Source organism: Acanthaster planci, linkage group LG02 (genome assembly GCF_054643075.1).
Source record: "Acanthaster planci isolate LZ-2023a linkage group LG02, COTS_SCS, whole genome shotgun sequence".
In the NCBI taxonomy this organism is placed as follows: domain Eukaryota; kingdom Metazoa; phylum Echinodermata; class Asteroidea; order Valvatida; family Acanthasteridae; genus Acanthaster; species Acanthaster planci.
Window position 1 is genome coordinate 30491420 of NC_141778.1, and position 15524 is coordinate 30506943.

Genomic DNA, 15524 nt, shown 5'->3' on the forward strand with positions numbered 1-15524 from the left:
GGCACACCGACGATGCTTCCCATATGTGTACCTCAACCGCATGATGTGCCACACGCACTGCAAACCACACTCGGACTACTCTGTGCCGATCTTGACGGTTAGGCCTTCGTGTCACTCACTACTAACCTTTCTGTTGAGTGTAATACATTTTACAATGTACCTGCTATGTGGAAAATGTGTCGTGGGATGTGAATTCACTGATTTCCTTCCACATGCAAAAACAACTCTGTTCACTTTCAGTGGACAGAACAAAGTTAAGTTGCATAATTGAAAACATCTCTGCAACACTACATGAGCTTCAATGTAGAAAACATTATTTTAAAGCTGGAATTTGAAGCCCAAAACAACAATTACCGACTATCATTTTCAGAGAAAATAAATGTTACTTTTGGGTTTCATTTTCTGGGGACACCCCTTGTATTTAGCATCTTATTACAAATGTAATGATGCAAAAACAACTGGCTGTATTTGTCAAAATATGACTGTGAAAATTACAGCTTCATGGCTGCTAGGCCCCGAATCTCTCATAACCCTGATGTGCATACATGTATCTTCCATTTGTTTTTCAGGTAAGGGCAGTGAAGGTTGAGTTTTTTTTTGAGTTGTAAGATTATCGGGATTTTCATGAAAGTGAGCTTATTGTACATTCTGTTTGCACGCAATTTTTTAAGATTTAGTTGGCCATTGTACGTGTACTTGGCTGCTGACTATGACAGGTAAACCAACACCTAATTTTTATTGTTCTGGCCATCAGTGGATTCATTCTTCATGTAGGAACTGTCAACCTCCTCCCCAACATTAAGAGGCACATGTACATGTATGCTGCTATAAAAACCATGCTCGTGGTAAATAAAAGGGTCTGCCTACACTAATGGAATGTGGTTGACTGCAAACTAGTGGTTCAGGAGTGGAAATCGACCATACTGCTAGGGACGTGAGAATTACGTGGTCGCTTAATTGATGTACATGTATGTGCATTATTTCAGTACTTTTTTTTCTATTCAATTAAAGGAAAACCACTTCGGGAAATGAAGGCTTCCTTTCAGAAGGTACAGGACATGGGATACATGTATATATGTAGAACATATTAAACCAAAAGCCTCAAACATTTGAGGCAGTGTAGGACAGCACAGCAATAAGTGTTGACTAAAATGTTAGTCGTCAAAAACAAATTCGAATACCAAGGGTTTAAAGAATACCAAAACTTATCTCTTTAAAATCGCTGGATTTTTTTCTCAGCCCCACACTCTCCAGGAATCAAGTTCAAGTAGCGTTATTATTTCTCTCTTTTGAGAAATCATGTTGTGGCCAGTGTTACATGTACATAATTTTACCTAAATTTATGAATAAACGATTCAATAATTAATATTACATTTATATATATACATTAATTACACAACACATAACTAAAAAGTTAAAGGTTTTAAAATGAAAATAATAGTTGAAGTTAAAAGTTCAAAAGTGAAAGGTTAGAATGTTAAAAGTTCACTGTGCACAGTCTTATGCATACATGTACCAGGGCATGTATTGGCTGCTACTGCTTTATGTAGATTTGTAAAAATCACTGATTGAGAAGTTCTACAGACCTCAGGAGGAAACTGGATCTATATCGAATAGTTCTTCTTTTACATGATCTGTCGCATCTTCCCGATGGAAGAAGTTCATAGTTGTGTGACAAGACAAGACACTCACCACACGCAATGATAATCCTCGCTTTGTGCATCACACAGCGTATCAGCAATGCACAAGTTTTCCTAGCACAGCAAGGGCAAAAATGTGTTGCGGTACGCAGATAAATCTGACCATGTCAAATCTCAGATTGCCTTTTTGTAACTGTGGAAACAAAATGTCCAGTTTTTGAAGAAACAATTGAATTTACCAGTATTTACACAGTATTTCAGCAAAGCTAGATGTAGCCTTGTAGACACATTGTTGCAGCTATAATTACAATTGTACATGTACTGTACATGATTCGGTTATAAATGTGCACCGTGTCTTTAGCGACACCTTTAATTGCATTTTAAGGACAAAAATAATGCATACTCATTGTGCCGCTACACCAGATCACCATTGACAGAAATTTAGAGACATTTTGCCATCAACTGACAGGACACTAGTTTTGTGCATGAATTTAGCTGTACGTGTTGTTGTTTTGTTGCTTTCCCTCAACTCTATAATCTTAGGATCTTTGGTTCAGCCTTTGGTGCCAGTCTTAAAGTAAACCATGGAGCACCTGACGAAGATCCCTGTTCCGCATGTAGTAGATAACAACATTCAGCCAGCTGTTGGCCAAAAGTAGGGCATCAGTGAATGAGGTGGCCAAGTACCCATCATAGAGTTCCCCTTCAATTTGTGAAACTATCGCCATCCCGAGGACTGTAGGAATCCAGGTGATGGCCAGAGTCCCTGTTATGATGATGATGGTGGTGGTTGATCTGGTGTTTATTCGCCGCCCACCTTGGCCATTGCCTGCTTGGTTTTCAGCAGCTATGCGTCGGGCTTGGTTGCGACTTATCATGCTGATATGTGCATGCAGGATGAATATGGTTGCTAGTGTGATAACAAGAAATGCAACAACAATATATAGTCTCCAATCAACTCTTTCTCCTGTGCAGAATTTAGGGTTACCCCTTGAAACCGTTGCAGTGCCATAAAACCCAAACAACAGAGTGAACATTAAGAAGATAACAGCCCATGTACTGCATACCATGATCTTTGATCTGAACTCAGTCATCATTGAAGGGTAGCGCAGAGGATGAGAGATAGCAATGTAACGGTCTATAGTGACAAGAAGAAGTGAATTACAGCTTAGTGCGAAATACAAATGTGAGAACATTGGTTGCCACACAGAGAAAGTTTCCTAGCTGCCAAGACCCAGCAAAGAGTTCCCACAGTCTGAAGAAGCGGCTTGTAGCGTTACCAAGGTCAGACAGGGTGAGGGAAGCCATGAAGATTTGAGTGGTCGGCTGGATGCTGGTGACACGCCGTAAAGTGAAGAGCATCAGTGGATTTAAGAGAAAAATCAGAAGGACCATCAGCGTGGTAAAAAGGGCTACAAAAATCCCGCACGGTGTCGGAACCAGATCCCGCCCCACATCCTCATCTGTGAAATCAGAGGTGATGTGCAATCCTGCAATTGTTGTGGTTTCCATGGTTGCCAGAGAGAGTTATGGAGATATATATATATATAAAACAAAAAAAATGGGTTGTGACTTCAAATGGTCCCCCACTTCTATGACAGAGTAAGGCTTTGTCGTTCAGTGTGATGATTTGCTCATGAAGTTGAGCGCCGTTGTCACTGTCCAGGAATCAGTTTTCAATCAATATTTGCGCACATGAAGATTGAGTCATCACGGGATGAAGAAATAGCACTGCTACGTGTTTGTCTGTGGAGGTGAAGTCTTGTTCCGTTCTTCCGTTTAAATAGTAGTAAAAGTCAGCAGGTACTTTGAGCAGCTTCTTCTGCAGAGAGTTGAGCACTTTCAGATGTTGTTGCTTGCCTTGTGGACGAAATCCTTGAAATGTTGCAGCATCCACTTGACTTAGTGCAGACTCCGTTGTTTGTTCCTGCGTAGCATGATCATATCCCTCCTGTGCCTACGCTATTGGTGAATGAATGATGAATGGGCTGCACAAAGGAAAGCTACCGCACATGTTTGTAATTAGATTCATGTTTAGGGAGCAACATTCCGCTTTTTCGTTGTTATCTAGTGTGGGAGTCCAAGCATGCCTGACGTGATTGTCACCTCACAATTACATGTTCATTACCGCATTTTGTGAGGAGAGGTTATCATTGTGGATGTGATGGAACAGTGTGAGAAACGACACGGACTCCCCCAAGTGGCAGGTGCAATGGACGATTCTCACATCCCAATTCTGGCACCAAAAGATAAAGCAAAGGATTATTACAACAGGAAAGGGTTCCATTCTGTTTTTCTACTGGCAGTTGTGGAATTTTATGGCAAGTTTGTCACTGTACATGTATGTGTTGGGTGGGCAGGAAGCATGCACTACGTCAGAGTTTTGACAAATTAAAAAACTATATGGCAGACTGCAGTGGTACTCTGTCCCTCCCCCTGTGAGATTGAAGAAGTTGAGACCCAGTTACAATGTAAGATGCTTGGTGTCCCCGCCTACCCTCTTCTGCCCAACCTAATGAAGGCACATTCTGACCTTGGACATTTGACTTGCAGAGAGTTGCTCTTCTCAGTGTCTGATTTCAGTAGCTAAGGCTGAAGTGTTTGGAGTGTCATCACTTCCATTGTGACTTTCACCACAAGGAATCTTGGGAGGGGAGGTGGTGAGAGTGGATCTTCATACTCTGTGAAGAATGTGGAAGAATTGTTTTCACGTGACATGCGCATTCGAATCGACGCAAATTCTCCAGGTTTTGCAGCGATGCATTAGTGCTCTGCGATGGATAACAGGTCATCTGGAATACAAACAATACTCAGGGAAATGCAAGCTTTTCATGGTATCATGCTCTGGCATTAGAAATTTGCATAATAGTGACATGCAACCCTTGAGTCCACAATAAATGACCTTTGACATCGCTACTTCATCACTTAAACAAACTATGTTGCAAAATGTCTTGGATATACACGTACATGTAGATGCATGATGTCCGTATGACTGAATAAAATTCACAATAAAATCTTCCAAAAGTTTACTGCAAACAAAAAATGCAACGGCAATTTATGATTGACTCATCACAATACGCAAAAAAAACGATTTGGGGTTCATACAAATATTTTCAAAATTAAATTGGTTGCATTCTTGAGGGAAATTGCCATCGTCGCTAGGCACTGGGTGATCTGAACTATTGAATTCCTAGCCCAACTGCTGGTCACTGTGCAGACTGCTGTCAAGTGATGCATCCTTCTCTGGAACAGGCTTTGATTGTGTATCTGAATAGAACAGGATAATAGTTATCAGTTTTGAGACGTTCTGGTATAGCTGCATTTTCCCAGAAATCTACAACCAGGAAATAATTACAATAAGGTCTAGTACAATAAGTGAGTGGGCAAGATTATTTTCTCACAATATACAGCAACAACCTTTATGCACCAAATAACCACGTCTAGGGTTTGATGAACAAAATTTATGAACGCAGAAATATGAATAATCTTACGAAACTAAAATTGGATTACAGGTCATACGAGGGTGAAAATTCTGAAATTAAATCAGCACAACGGCCGAAACAGGAAGCAAATTGGCATATTATTCAACAGAGTTAGTAATTCCATAATCAAACAGTATTTGTGCTGTGATGTACGTTATTCAATTCAGCTGCGTGCATCACCCATGATAACACTCCCTAAATAACGTTATGAACTGCATTGAATAAACTGCTGAAAGTATGATCAAATTGTTAAAATATGAATTTGGAGTCTTATTTGAAGCACAGAGAATTTGCAGTGTGAAATATGGAGATGAATGTACAAAGTAGTCATCGATAATATGACTTAAGTTTACCGAAATCCTGCTTGTCTTCGACTTTTGTCAGCAATTTTGACTGGTACATGGGCCGCCAAGACTAACAGGCCCAGAACCCATCGGAATGGCCAATAATTAGGAACACATCTTGTGCCACCCCACCCATACATGCAACAATAATGCATTGTAGTTCATGTCTTACCGTCACTCTCTCCCTCTGGAGGTTCTAAAAACGATGCCAGGGGAGGGTTGACTGACGATCTGTAGCCAATGACTTGGTTCCGATCCTCATCATGTTCACAATTCTTACGGCCCCTCCAGCCTCTTCGATTAGAATTGACAGTTGCCTTGAACTTGTGTTTAAGGCCGTTGACTTAATTGCAAACACTTTCATGGGTCCTTTCGTAGGCAAGGGTATTTAACTTCTTGACGATTTTTTTGGTAGATCTTTGTATTTCATGTCAGCAGATCATCCAACGCATTCTGCATGTTGTCCTCTGACCATATCGCAATCAGGACTTTGACTTCTTCTTTCCCGCAGTTGGCTCCCTGGCGGTCTCGAAGCGTTCTCCGTCATCGCTGAAGATGTCGAGGGCCTTGACATGATGCTGGGAGAGAGGATCTGAAATTCGGTAGCGGAAGGAATGCTTTTCTTATGAATGGAACCGGAGAGAACGTGCAAGATCAGAGAGAACGTGGAGGAAGTAGGACATCAAAAGAAAATGGCGAATGACGAAAGGTAGGATGCATCAGCATGCGATTACATTGTATACCTCATTGTTTACAACAAAAGCGCGCCAAAGAAAAGCTGTTACATAACTCCAGACCACCAAGCTGGCTAAAACTGGATGCGTTTTAGCTAAAGCCATCTAGACACTTTTTAAAATCTTTTTGATTTAGCGCTAAACCCTCCCTCCGATTTGGTTTAAATCACTGTTTTAACTCAGAGATAAAACTGATTTGATGTAACTTGGAAAGTGTCTCGACATCATTTTTAGCGTAAAAAGTTACACTGAATTGAATGTAACAACTGATTTTAAGTGAATTTAATTTGACTGCAATACTACAATGTACATAAATTTTTATGTTCAAAGATCAGGAGTCCACAGAGTAAACATTTTGTGCTGAGTTAAAGTGTGAGGTGGATAATGGGGAAAAATCCAGGCTTTGGAACAGTTACAAGGCCGGCAAAAATGTAATGGGCCCTGGTCAAACCCCTCATGAAGAACCCGGTTAGAACTTGATAAGGCAGCTTCCAGTATTGCCTCATCTGTGGACTACTGGATTTTTTAAAAACTTGGCATAAAAGGGTAGACACATTTGCGATTTTAAACCTTACAAATTTTCATCAAATGAAACACTTGGCAGGTAGTAGACATGTATTTCAATCTCATTGTACGTACATCTTTATATTTTTCTATGTACACATCCAATTTTAATGATTCTCAGCAAATCATCGCCAAATATTGACTTTTTCTTAAGAATTGTACCGGTACAGCTAGGTTCCACAAATCCCCATGTCAACATGAGTGCAAGGCACTCATTAATCAAATCCAACTTTAAATTTTGAGTACAAAAAGCGTTGTTGATGACAGATGTAATTTAGTTCACTAGCTTATTTCATTGTGTCAAATCTCTCACTGCCATTGAAGTGGCCTTTCCTGTGGCTTGCTTCAAGCAGCTTCACCCTTTCATTACTGATGTAATTTACATGTACATGTACATATGAACCATTTACAAAAGTCCACAATGGCACGGTCCATAATGTTTATAAACAATAAATTGTCCGCGGACATGGAAATCTTGGAAAGTGAAGCGTAAAACTCTTGTAATGTTTGGTGCTTCATGCAGCATTGAGGTTCAGTACCCTAACACATACATGTAGATCAGAATAGCAAAAGTGAAATTGGAAATTAGGTTAATTGAAACAAACATGAATTTTAAGGATTTTAGTCAAATGTTTCTGTTACGTGGTCCCTGTAAGTCTTACTGGTTGTCCATTCCTGTATAGTGTGCTCACGTTTCTCTTTTGGCATCAACTGTCCATGGCTATTACATCATGTATATCTATTGTAGAGCACAGTGGAACAAGACCTGACTGCAGATTGAGTAATTACTTGAGCCTTGATCAGAATGTGGACTGACTTGTTCAAGTTCTGATGTGGTGGAAGTATTTCCCCAAAGCTTGGCCTTTTTTTCCTTTTTATCGGTGCCTTGTAATGAGGTGAAATGGAGCAGACATTTCCAATTTTGGCTGGCGCTTTTATTGAGCGCATGCGGCTTTTCAATTAAATGCCGAGGTTGTCTCCAACTCTAAGAATGGCCCCCAAAAAATGAATTGAAGAGTAATTGCCGTGTTTAATGTAGGGTAAAACTTGTGTCAAACTGTCATTGAAGCAGTGATGAGAAGCTGGACTTTTAGATACTGGTTGAAAATAATGTTTGGTGCATGCTTGTTGGTTTCACTGTAGAAAGCTGCCCCCTGAAAATTGGGCATTTTTATTGGTTTTATGTGCATGTTGAAGCCAATTTTTCTGACCAAGGAATGCTCGCTATTTCTTTTTCCAAAACGTGGGACCTTGCAGTTCGTTGTTAAACCAGTAAACAGCAGTTTTGTAATAGTCATGATGTTATGGTTAAATGTTAGTTTAAGACCGGCCGAGTACATATTTATGTCAATATATGATAGATTTCCAACGATTCTGTTTGTAGAATTTTTTATTTCATTTTTCAGTCATGTTGGCCGTTGTTGAATGGGGAAACTGTCGGAGGTATTCATGAATATCTGTTTATAGGCTCAAACTTCCACTTTAATCATGTACATGTACATGTAAGTTATATGTACTTACAAAGTGCAAATCGCAATGGGCGCAATAGTGGGCCTCGACTAAGGGGTCATCCATTTTTGTCATCATTTTCACAAGCATACAGAGCGTACTCTTTTCCCTGGCTCCCCTCTCCCTGTCTAAGAGAGTACAAAATAAAATGCTGATTTCTCTGTGGTGCCTGGGGGCCCATTCTAACTCCCAATGTAAGGCTGTTAATGTGCAGTAGATGACCAGAGAATAGTAGCAGGAGGAAAATTAACGTCCATGACATCAGAGCAAGTCACTTGGTATGCTGAGAATTCAACTTGTTACTAGTAAGAAACACTCGAAATACATGTAGATATCGTCCATATACCCAGCAAGAAATGAGACCCAGGGGTACCCCCCCAGGATGTCCAATCCCTGTACACATTCCAGACTATTGTTACTTAACACATCCCCCACAAGATGTCTGAAAGGAATTCCCCCAGATTCCTGCGAGACAATGACCAACACAAAGCAGGGGGGGTTCTCTCCGTCTCATACCTTGCTGCATATGATCGTCCAATAGACGTTGGACGCACGCACGAGTGTGGGCCAGTTTCTTTACATAAGGATTACCTGTATGTACAGTGTACAGTACACTTGTACCATCCATCACACTTGATCTGTAACGATGTGAAACAGCCTGCACATGTACGCTCTGCGAAACAGGAGTTGAAACTATGAACCAGACTGCGCGCATACATGTACATGTACATGTATAGCAGTAGGAAGCATAAACTATGGCCGGTCTATAATAATCGTCATTTTTAATGTGTTTCTAAAGTGTACACAACCAATTATACCCCCTTTCCCCAGCGTTTGGTTTGTATGCTCGTGAAAATGATGACAAAAAATAGATGACCCCTTAAAAGACACACTAAGTGCTGGGTCTTTTTGCGTCATGGCTCATTCTACTGTATAATTTATTCCATAGTGAGATCTCAGGAGGTTTGACATTCTCAAGGGAACTTGTTCAGACTGAAGGCAGATGGAGACTTGGCCACAGGGAGATGACCCATGCATCTAAAAGTTGACTCAGTAATTCAGCCTCTCTCCACTCTTTAGAAGAGCCAGATTTCACGAACAATTGCTGCCCAGTCTTACATGTATGTGCCCAGTGCGATATGTCTCTATGATCATGCGTTTTGTTCTCTGTCTTATTACCTTGTACATGTATGTACATGTACACAGCATGAGCCCATGTTAAACTGCAGCATAGCTTTTATGCTGGTACATGTACATGCACACAGGTACTACGTACATGTAAGTACCCGATTGGACTGGTTTGTGGTCACATAGAATGTGTATGGGGAGATGTTTCACCTGCGTATTCATTATATGTGCAATATATGCACCTACATGTATACAATCTGCATCCAGTGCAATAAACTTGGTTCAGTTCCAAATGTGATATGAAACCAAAAGGTTTCAAGGTTCCCGTGGTCCGGTCTGGTCCCAGGTACAAAATACTCAAGTGTAAAAGAACAATAATGCTTTGTCTTTTCTTTCAGCTGTATCTTTTAAGTAATTGTTGGCCATTATTAATGAATTCCACAAGCACGAAATCCACAGCCTGTCTGTCCCGCGGATAAATGACGGAGTAATGTTGAGACTTAAAATAAGTTTGTGCACATGTCTGAAGCAAAGTGAAGCCTGACATGTGACTTGATGCACGCTATAGATATGATAAAAGTTGGACATGTTTGATAGGTTCAATCAGTAAAGCTTGGTTTTTGCAATTTTGTACATGTAACTTGTGCATTCTGAAAAGACAGTACATGTACATGTATGTACATGTACAAAAATCGACCTTGAGCGTAAATTGTTTTCTAGGAGCCAGTGACTCCTAATTTTATTTTTCTCTGTAATATAGTGCAGTTTTTACATGTATGCAGGCTCAGCGTTTTGTGTGTGTGTGTTTGTAGTGAACATGAACAAAAATGCGCAGGATGCAGTATGCCGATTTGTACTGATCTGGTCGTAGAGTTGCAAAGAAACACAGAATGAGCAGCGTTCTGAAGACAAAACTGGACATCACGATGATGGACACTGTCTTCAAGGTCTTGGTGTGGATGCAGTTTGCTGGTCTTGCTCCTTGAGCAATTGGGTTGTCATTAGGGATGCGTCGAGATCAGGAACAGTCTGATGTAGGTGAACAGTATTGTCAACAGCAGTGTTGGGGATTAGGAAGGGATGGGGGATGACTGCAAGGGGTGGTCTGAAAACCATGGACACAGTGGGCGCTGTTCAACGGTGGTCGCTATACGTGTTGATAAGTCAAGCGAGCGATAATGAAAGCTTAAATTTGTAAAGTTAACACAAAATAAAAGCAAAGACGAGACACATACATGTAATCCTGATCACCATTTATTGTTCTGTGCTCAAAATAAAATTGCATGCAACCTTAATACAACCATCAAATATCCTTTTTACTTAGGTTAACCAAAATGGAAATACCGTTTCCCGTAAACATTCTGGTAATGAGTTGGTTAAGACTAGCTATTCTGGTTAATTGGGTTGAAATAGTTATGCTTGGTATAATACAAAGCCCAGTGGACCTGGGCACTAGGCCTGAGAAGTGCATGTGCATGTACAAATACATGTAGCATTGCTTGCATATTATTTGGCAAACACTGCACGTTGTCATCATAGGACGTCGGGACTAAACGAAAGAGCCAAACACATTTCTCCCAGGCTCTGAATGGCTTACAAACTCTTTCATCAGTTCATCAATGTTACCATCTCCCAGCATTTTATGATATGTACACGTGTAAAACACACGGCTACATACCGTAGTTAAGACGGGCCAGGGTCATGGTGTCCCAGAGCCCTGTCTTCAAGCATCTGAGTTGAGTGCTGAGAAACTGTGCTCACAGGCACAGGTTGTAACCAGACTAACAAGTAGCACTTTCAGCAGAGTGACGACTTGTGGAAACAAAGCCTGTACCTCTGTAGACATTTCCTAGTATGCTGCTTTTGCATCATTCAATGTGGAGGCTGAAGTGGTGTGCTGGAACATATCCAGTTGTACTTTCTTTGTTGACGTATTCTGCTTTGGGTAGTGTTCGTCAAGTGAACAATTCACCTTTCTTGGCACGATCATCTTTTCCAGCTCCGGATACTCTCACAGTCAAATCTGTATACATGTACGTGTACATGTAAAAGATTTACTTCCAGTTTGTCAAGAAACTGGTAGTGCTGTGCTTGGTAATGCTCTTCAGCATCAAGTGCCTGGTATTGTTCTGAAGAGCCACTGTACCGTAATGGTGGCTGTTGCCAACATGGGAGGCTTGGTTCTTCCATAGCATATTCCTTTAAGACTTGCTTACTGTTTCGCTGAAGATTTCGTGGAATGCATCTTCACATCACCATGTGTGTAACTGCTTCATGGTGGTTGTGACAGCAAACAGCAGTTCTACATTTGAGATAGAAAGAAACAAATAGAAGAGGAGAGAGTCACAAAATGTGTGTAAAAAAAACATAAGTGGTTGGGTAATATGGGTATGCATCTTAATGTGTTCTAACATTGACCCGAGACGTTCATTGACTCAGCTCGAAGCAAACTGTTGAGTTGTTCCATCAGTGCAAGAGGTTTGACTGCAGCCATCAATCCTAGACATGTACACTGCAGCCATCAATCCCAGAAGTGTACACTGCAGCCATCAATCCTAGAAGTGTTATCCCTTTTTGGACTCTCTCAAGGAGACTGTTTGCTTTCATGGTAGTTTCAGAAGTGGCAGATTGTGACATCTCCAGTGTAGCAAGAAGTGTGGAGTAGTTTGCGATAACCCATTTTACCGTTTCATGTCAATACCGGGTACCTGGGTACCCTTAGATTAAAAGATCACATAACAAATAAAGATCACGTAACAAATGGCATTGCATGCAATCCCACCTGACCATGCATGTTTGATTAAACAAAATTATTACCTTCAATTTCCAAAGTTTTTCTGTCAGTATATGAAACACTAAACAATTTTTGACCAGGAACCTTTAAACTAACAAGACAAGAGGAAGACGATCTGTAAATCTCCAACACACCAGCTACCAGCCAAAGGACACAAGAAAATGTCCCGGATGTTACACCGTTACAAACATGTACTCAGAATTCATGTACACAAATAGTGTGCGCTGATCGTGTCACGTGCGGACCGGACCAGTGCTACGTCATGGGTTTATCAAATTATGATTGGCTACACGAAACTATATGGCAAGCAGCAACTGTTTTCTATTGGCTAAACACTGCCATTGCGTTTAAGTTGGCAGGGCTAAAGCTATTTCTAGGCGTGTCTGGTATCATTGAAAACAGACACAGAATTCATGTTTTTAATGTAAACTCTCAACACCAGCACAGACTTATCTGCTTAAGCAAAATTTTGTACAGTCCTAACGTGGCAAGATGAAATCCTTATTTTTAATTCTCACACTGACAAAGACACAGCCCAGAATTCCAGCTGTTGGCATAGAACTTGTAACCCTGATTTGGCGAGAAAGCTGTAAGAGGAGGTATTTAGTATTTCAGGTAGACACGGAAAGAAAAGACCTTAGAGACGAGACTCTGAACATGTGTACCAGTATGCAATAAATCTGTTTAAAGTTTGGACTGTATACATTCTGTGTGACAAAAATATCACTGATAGGGAATTCTTTTTATTTTTTTTCAGAATTGATTTTGGTGTGCTCGATCAAGCTATTTCATGCGATGGTAGAGTTTAGAGGGGTAAAACCAATGAGGAGGGGACACTGTTATACATGTAAGCCCCCTCCAAATACTTCATGGTGCACAAATTCAAATCGTTGCCAGAAACGTACGCTTTATTTCTTCTGCTCCGTACGTAACCTATTCAAAAATAAAGGGATTGAAATAAAAACCTAGACGGAACCTTTTGCCTGCCAAAGAAGATATCAATTTTTGGAGGTTTGAATGCTTGATACAGATTAAGAATCACATTAATAGATGCCTATTCCTATTTGTAGATGCTTCGACCTGAATGCAAAATTGCAGACTAAATGTAAAATAAACTACGTGTAGCTCCAGGGTTGGGAGTAGGTCACAACAATTAACAAGGCATTACTGCATGTATTATGTACTGTTTAACGTGCACCTGTAACAGAGATGGATAACTGCAGTATCTAGGGTGTGAGGGGGAAACAGGAACAGGTCAGCACTGAGGCATTTGGCGAGTCTGCTAGGCGTATACTACTTGTGCTTTAACTTTGAGTTCTAATATATTGATGCTGTCTGCCTTCAAGCAACTCCTCTTTGCAGATACTACGTTCCCTGCTGTTGAAAATACCCTCTTGGAAGGGACAGACGTACATGTAGCTGGTACGCAGGGTTATTTTCAAGCTACGTTTCATTTAGACAGGGAGGGAAAGCACTCTGAATTCATGAACCACCATATGCAGGGATCTGTGCTGACTCCAGCTTGTTTCAGTCGAAGAAAATGTGCATAATCCTCTTCTTGGGAGTGTTCTGGTTCTGAACTCCTCCCACATTCCGCTGCAATGATTGACTCTGACGGCACACCAGCACTCAGCAGAAAATTCATTGCTGACGCCTCTGCTGACTCTGGCTCTATGTCCTCCCACTGCTGCTCTGCAGGGGACATCACATCGAGTTCTAGTAACATCTCTCGTACTGCATTTGTTGTGGCATTACGCTGTACTGTCCTTACAAATTTCAGGTTTTATATCATGGGTTTAACGCTAAAGTCAGTAATGGCACGTCAACCGTATCACCACTGAACCTACGAAGAAAAGGCAAGTAAAATTGATTCACTCTCACTCAACTAACAAGCAATGACCGTACGTTTTTACTGGATGGTTTTGAAACCAGATGGCACCTCTTTTCAGGCAAATTGACAGGGGAGCGGAAGATGGTGTCTTTGTTGTTGTAAGAATGTCAATTGTGGTTACTGGTCAGATCAGTGTTACACTTCGGTTTGGAAATACATAGAATTTTCTGCACGGTTGGTCTCGTATAATGGAACGCTCAAACAATGAGCCAGAAATAAATCACTTTTAACTTTATTGGGAATAACGTGACCCATGACCATTATTTTCAAATTAGTTTCTTGTGCCTGAAACATTGTTTGACGATCATACTGTTGCATATCTCTGAATTACTGTTATTCATTCTATGTTGCACTTATGCCTAAGAGTTTTCTTCATCACTATAGCATTGTTGTATATAAAGCTATTGAATGCAGTTGAGCCTTATCTCTCGCGTTGTCTTGCTGCATGATTGCCAGAGTTGCGCATCGCATTTGACCTTTGCGACCATACATGAGTATGCATAGAATGATTGACCTGCCCTGCGTGTCGCCGCTCTGTTCTTGCTCTTCCCTCCTGCCGCGTGGGCGGGAGACACTTCTGTCATAGACCGCAGCCAGCCTGCTTGCGCGTGACCTGCACCAGCGTTGCGTCATTTCGTATTACGTATGCTGTATTTGCACACACTCTGCTTATAGACAGCAGCAGGGTAATCCTCATCTTCATGATACGAGAAGCCCAAATTCTCTATAAAAGGCAAGGATTTCCAAACTCTTGCTGTCTTGCTTCTTGGCCTGACCACTCGTTGTGCGACACTGACCACGAATCGTTGTGCGCTTGGATACATGTTAGGGGCAACAGAGTGTTGTGTGGTTCGAGGCAGTAGCCCTATGCTGGTCTAGCAAACATAGCTGAGTGGCTGGCAGAGCCTTAGCAGCCCACTCCCGCTACAGTCAGTCCACAGTCTACAGTCAGTCCACGAGCACACAACTAGGCCAAAAAGGGCCTGAACGTACATGTACTATCAAGTTCATTCGATTAAAAAGACAGGTACATGTGCTATGATAATTAAAAGTACATGCAATTTCACGAGACATTTTCAAAATTTGAAAACGAGTACATTACAAAGACAAAAACTACACAGATCTTATTTAAGACTACATCTGAAGAACAGGACTTAATACATGGGAAACCCTCCCCCCAAAAAAGAAACATAATTGGTCAAATTACTAAAAGGAATATGAAATAAGTTGAAATCTGGATTTGTTGAGCCTTTCAACCAGGGCTGGAATACAACTACTCTTATACCGATTAGTCCGATGTTTAAGAGGACTAATTTTATTTGAATTTTGTAACTTATTATTATGGTTTTGAGGAAGCCAATGCCTATAAGTTTTGGACTCTGAAAGGGTTTTTCCAAAATTGAGAAAAAGTTGCTCCAGTCTACCAGCGATAGTTGGT

General features: G+C 40.9%; 1 protein-coding gene and 1 pseudogene across 2 annotated transcripts in view; one reads left to right on the top strand and one right to left on the bottom strand.

Moving 5' to 3' along the window:
* The first annotated feature begins 76 nt into the window (after positions 1-76).
* Positions 77-15524, top strand: part of LOC110989103 (uncharacterized) — a 37951-nt gene continuing 22503 nt past the window's right edge. Inside the window, exons 1-2 of one of the 2 annotated variants that reach the window (XM_087133610.1) lie at positions 77-97; positions 5978-6175. In XM_087133610.1, coding sequence (XP_086989736.1) covers positions 6096-6175 — 80 coding nt within the window. In that variant the 5' untranslated portion in view covers positions 77-97; positions 5978-6095. Of the gene's footprint in view, positions 98-5977; positions 6176-15524 lie in introns of those variants that run through there. The other variant, XM_022253232.2, reaches the window with a different exon arrangement.
* On the bottom strand, positions 2180-3930 carry LOC147800136 (beta-1 adrenergic receptor-like; annotated as a pseudogene).